The sequence below is a fragment of the Halyomorpha halys genome, unplaced genomic scaffold (genome assembly GCF_000696795.3).
Source record: "Halyomorpha halys isolate HHAL.00 unplaced genomic scaffold, Hhal_1.1 Scaffold666.1, whole genome shotgun sequence".
NCBI classification, from domain to species: domain Eukaryota; kingdom Metazoa; phylum Arthropoda; class Insecta; order Hemiptera; family Pentatomidae; genus Halyomorpha; species Halyomorpha halys.
In genome coordinates this window covers 73,107-76,990 of record NW_027112188.1, presented here as the reverse complement: position 1 = coordinate 76,990, position 3,884 = coordinate 73,107, and the positions used below count along the sequence as shown (strand labels likewise).

Genomic DNA, 3,884 nt, shown 5'->3' with positions numbered 1-3,884 from the left:
TACACTCTGTAACTATCACAATTAATGATTAACAGAATATTAACCAGGTTATTAACCTCAAGTTTAAAAATAGCTATATATTGGGTAAAATAATTATTTGTACACAAAGTTTTTTTGAGAACAAATATTTTCAATAATCTTTTGGACCTAAATTAACTGATTATTATGATAAAGAACAATATTTTGCATTAATTTTTACAAGTGAAGAAAATTAAAAAACCGTACAACCTACAGTTGACAAAATAATTGATAGTTTGTTATAAGAAAATAGTTTTCACCTAATACATAATTCGTTTATGAAAATACAAACAGAGTGAGGTAAATGATTAGCATTGAAAAAGAAGTTAATCAAAATGGGCTGTAAAACAGAATCTATTTTAACTAATAAAGATGAATTCTGAGTTGAGTTACCAATATTTAGGAAGGATGTTGGAAATTAACACATTCAACTGTAAGAAACATAATTAAAAACTGTAAAACCAGATATTGAAATGATCAGACATTGATTTTATTTATCTGAATTGATCAGACTTTACCTTTTTACCATAAAAAAAAATATCCCTTGTAGTCATGCTAAAAATCCCATAGCTTCATGGAGCTGATTTTCCACATTTTGGGATATATATTTTCACCTTATTATGATCCAATATGCTAGGAACGTTAACAATCACTCTTTATGTAACTTTTGGGTGCTTTTTAAATGATTTCAAGTGAGTCCTCCACTTTGACCAAGCATTTTCAGTCCCTGTTTTTTTTAATGTTGACTGATCTGGCTTTAAAGTTTTTAATTATGAGTTGTACAGTCAAGTGAGATAATCATAATATTCTATAATTATATTGGGAGCTCAATATGTGTTCCAAAAGTTGGATAATTTGATTTTTGTTGTTGTTGGAACTTGATTCTGTTGATTTACGACCCATTGTGGGGGAATTTTATTTCAATACTAGACATTAAGCTCACTCAATGTTTATGCTTCATTAAGGCATTATAAATAAAGTGAAAACTATGAGCTTATAACAAATTATTATTAGCTGATACTGTAAAAACAATGTTTATAAATAATGATTTATTTGGTACAGTTTTCTAATTTTGTTATATGATTAAAAAATTTAAGGGTTGCGTTTTTATAACCTAATTTTAAATGTGTGCATCGCAAAAAAAATATGAAGAGGGAATTGCAGAGCTATAATTGTCAATTTCATATTAAAGAAAAATTAATAACATTTGACCAGCTATGACTTCACAGGTCAAACATAAATACCAAGTTCAATTCAAAAGTTAAAACTTTTTTCCATGATATCAGGGTGGCTTTTTCCACAACAGCTTTACCAATTTTACCAAGATGGTGAAAAAGATAACCACTCCAACAAAGTTATTTTGGAATTGCAAAATGAGTAAAAAATAGTTCTTTAATATTATTGTTAATCACCTACATTACAATAAATAAGAAGCAAACATAGAAAAGAAAAACTCAAAATTTAAGATCAAATCACTCGTCAAGATACAGAAAGTGTTCAACATGTTCACATCGCAGAAGGCCAATACCGACAATAAATAAAATATTGGTCACATAAAAATTGAATGAAGGGTTTTAATTTTTTGTAATACTTTTACCAAGTAAAAGTAAGCTTTTACACACATATAACAAACTATCACACAACCAATAATAATCAAAATACCACAAAAAAAAAAAAATATATATATCATTACTTGGTATGTAAACTTACAAAGTTTGAAGTTTTTGTAATCCCCAAAAAGAACCATCTTCTAGCGAATAAACCAAGTTCTGTCGAATCTTAAGAATAGAGAGACTATCAAGTCCTTGAAATGTCAAGCCTTCTATTTTTGTGATTTTGTTTCTATTTAATTCTCTGAAAATTAAATAATAAAAGAATGTTTGATCAAATTTTTATATACAAATGTGAAAAAATAAATTAAACCTAATTAATATTTACAATAACTAATAACACTGTGTGAAGTATTAATCAAACTTGTTTTAAACTAAAACTAGAAAAAGAATGTCCCTTTAGAACTTATAGAAGTTATAAAATCTTCGATAAGAGCTCATAGGGTAAATTCAGGATGAATGGAAAGGAGTCTAGGAGCTTAGATATAAAGAGAAGTGTCAAACAGGGAGAGATAGTCTGAGCACTCTTCTCTTTATTGTTCTGATGGACGAGGTATTCAAAATATGTAAAAGAAGGATGACTAATACAGTAGTAGGGAAATAGAACTTGAGAACAGTTCTTGCTCAGACACTTCTCTACATTGATGATATTGTACTCATAGCGGACTCCGTCCAGAATCTTCAGCAAGCTGTAGAGGAATGGAAATCTGAGCTGGAGAGAAAAGTCATGATGATAAACACAAGTAAAAGCAAAGTCATGCAAATTGGACAAGAACCTGGAGATGTGCAGATTACTTTCAGAGAAGAAATTATAGAGGCAGCAAAAGATTACACGTACCTAGGTACAGTCATTAGCAGAGATAATAAAATTCAACCAGAAATATCTAATAGGATTAAAAAAGCAAACAACATTTATTACCAGATCTGCAATACTGTTGTTGAGAAACATGAAGTTGAGAGAAAAGTAAAACTTCACATTTTTAATGTGATTTACCTTCCCACTCTACTATACGGCAGTGAGAGCTGGATTCTTCTCGACAGATTGAGAAACAGAATTACAGTCTCAGATATAAAATACCTCAGAAAAGTAACCTGCCGAACACAAAGGGAACACTTCAGGAACACCAGAATAAGAGAGGAGCTAGGGGTGAAACCACTAACTCAAATTCTTGAGAAGAGGCAGTTGAAGTGGTTCAGATATATATATATATATATATATATATATATATATGCCGAATGGATGAAGACTGTGGACCAAGCAAATTCTTCGAAGCTAGACCAGGAGAGAAAAGAGGAAAGCTGTTGAATTCCATGAAGGGATTGGGACAGATAGAAAACTTGGATCGAGGCACTTCATTTGCCATCTTCATGCTGAAAAAGAACAATAAACTGGTCCTTCACAAACTTACACCACAGCAATCTGCTGAGAGCATAGAACTTTGTAAAACATTCAGAACATAAACTACACCCACCAGAGTCCAAACCTTGCTCCATCTGATTATCACTTATGTAGGTAAATGTAATAAGTTTGCAAAGGGTGAAATTGCGGTACAAGAGTTATTCGACAGCTGCCACAAAAAAAGTTACTTGCATGGAATTGTAGTGTAATGGCTGAAAGATGGTTGACAATAGTATGTCACCATGGGCTGTATTTTGAACATCAATGTTATATAATAATAGAGAAGTAAAAACTTTTAGATGGAACGTTTTCTAAGCTTTGATTTAAATCAGGTAAAATGAATTCCATCACAATCATTTACAAATAAATGTTTACATTATAATTAGAAGTTTACTTACAATACTTGTAATTTTGTTAGTTGTTTAAAAATATCCTTTCCGATATGAGACAAATGGTTTCTAGATAGTTTTAGATCAACAAGTTTTTTTAAACCAATGAAACTTTCCTTTGTAAGGTTTTTTATTCGATTATTATTCAAATTCCTAAAATATAAGAAGTATTAAATATAATCAAAAACAAGTAAAATATTGAAATAAAATTCATCTCATAAAACAGTTATTATGGGTGTCTACAAACAATGTTTCAAGCACAGAAGATTTCAGTATTGAACCAGAGTCTAAACATTCTAATTTGTTGAAACTGACATCCAATTCCTTAAGATTTGGCAGAAATGACCACAAGTTGGGATTTAGTGATGCAAGTTTGTTGTTGGAACTAAAACAAAAAAAATACACATATAAATGTCTCTCTCTCCCTCCCTCCCTGCACTCACCTTGCTCTCTCTCTCTCTCTCTCTC

At 30.5% G+C, this 3,884-nt stretch overlaps 1 protein-coding gene across 1 annotated transcript in view; it reads right to left on the bottom strand.

Moving 5' to 3' along the window:
- LOC106685174 (leucine-rich repeats and immunoglobulin-like domains protein 3) overlaps positions 1-3,884 on the bottom strand; it is a gene marked incomplete in the record, with an annotated part of 135,029 nt that overhangs the window by 89,316 nt on the left and 41,829 nt on the right. The window contains 3 exon segments of the mRNA XM_067050190.1: positions 1,729-1,872; positions 3,426-3,569; positions 3,664-3,801. Of these exon segments, the coding sequence (XP_066906291.1) occupies positions 1,729-1,872; positions 3,426-3,569; positions 3,664-3,801 (426 nt within the window).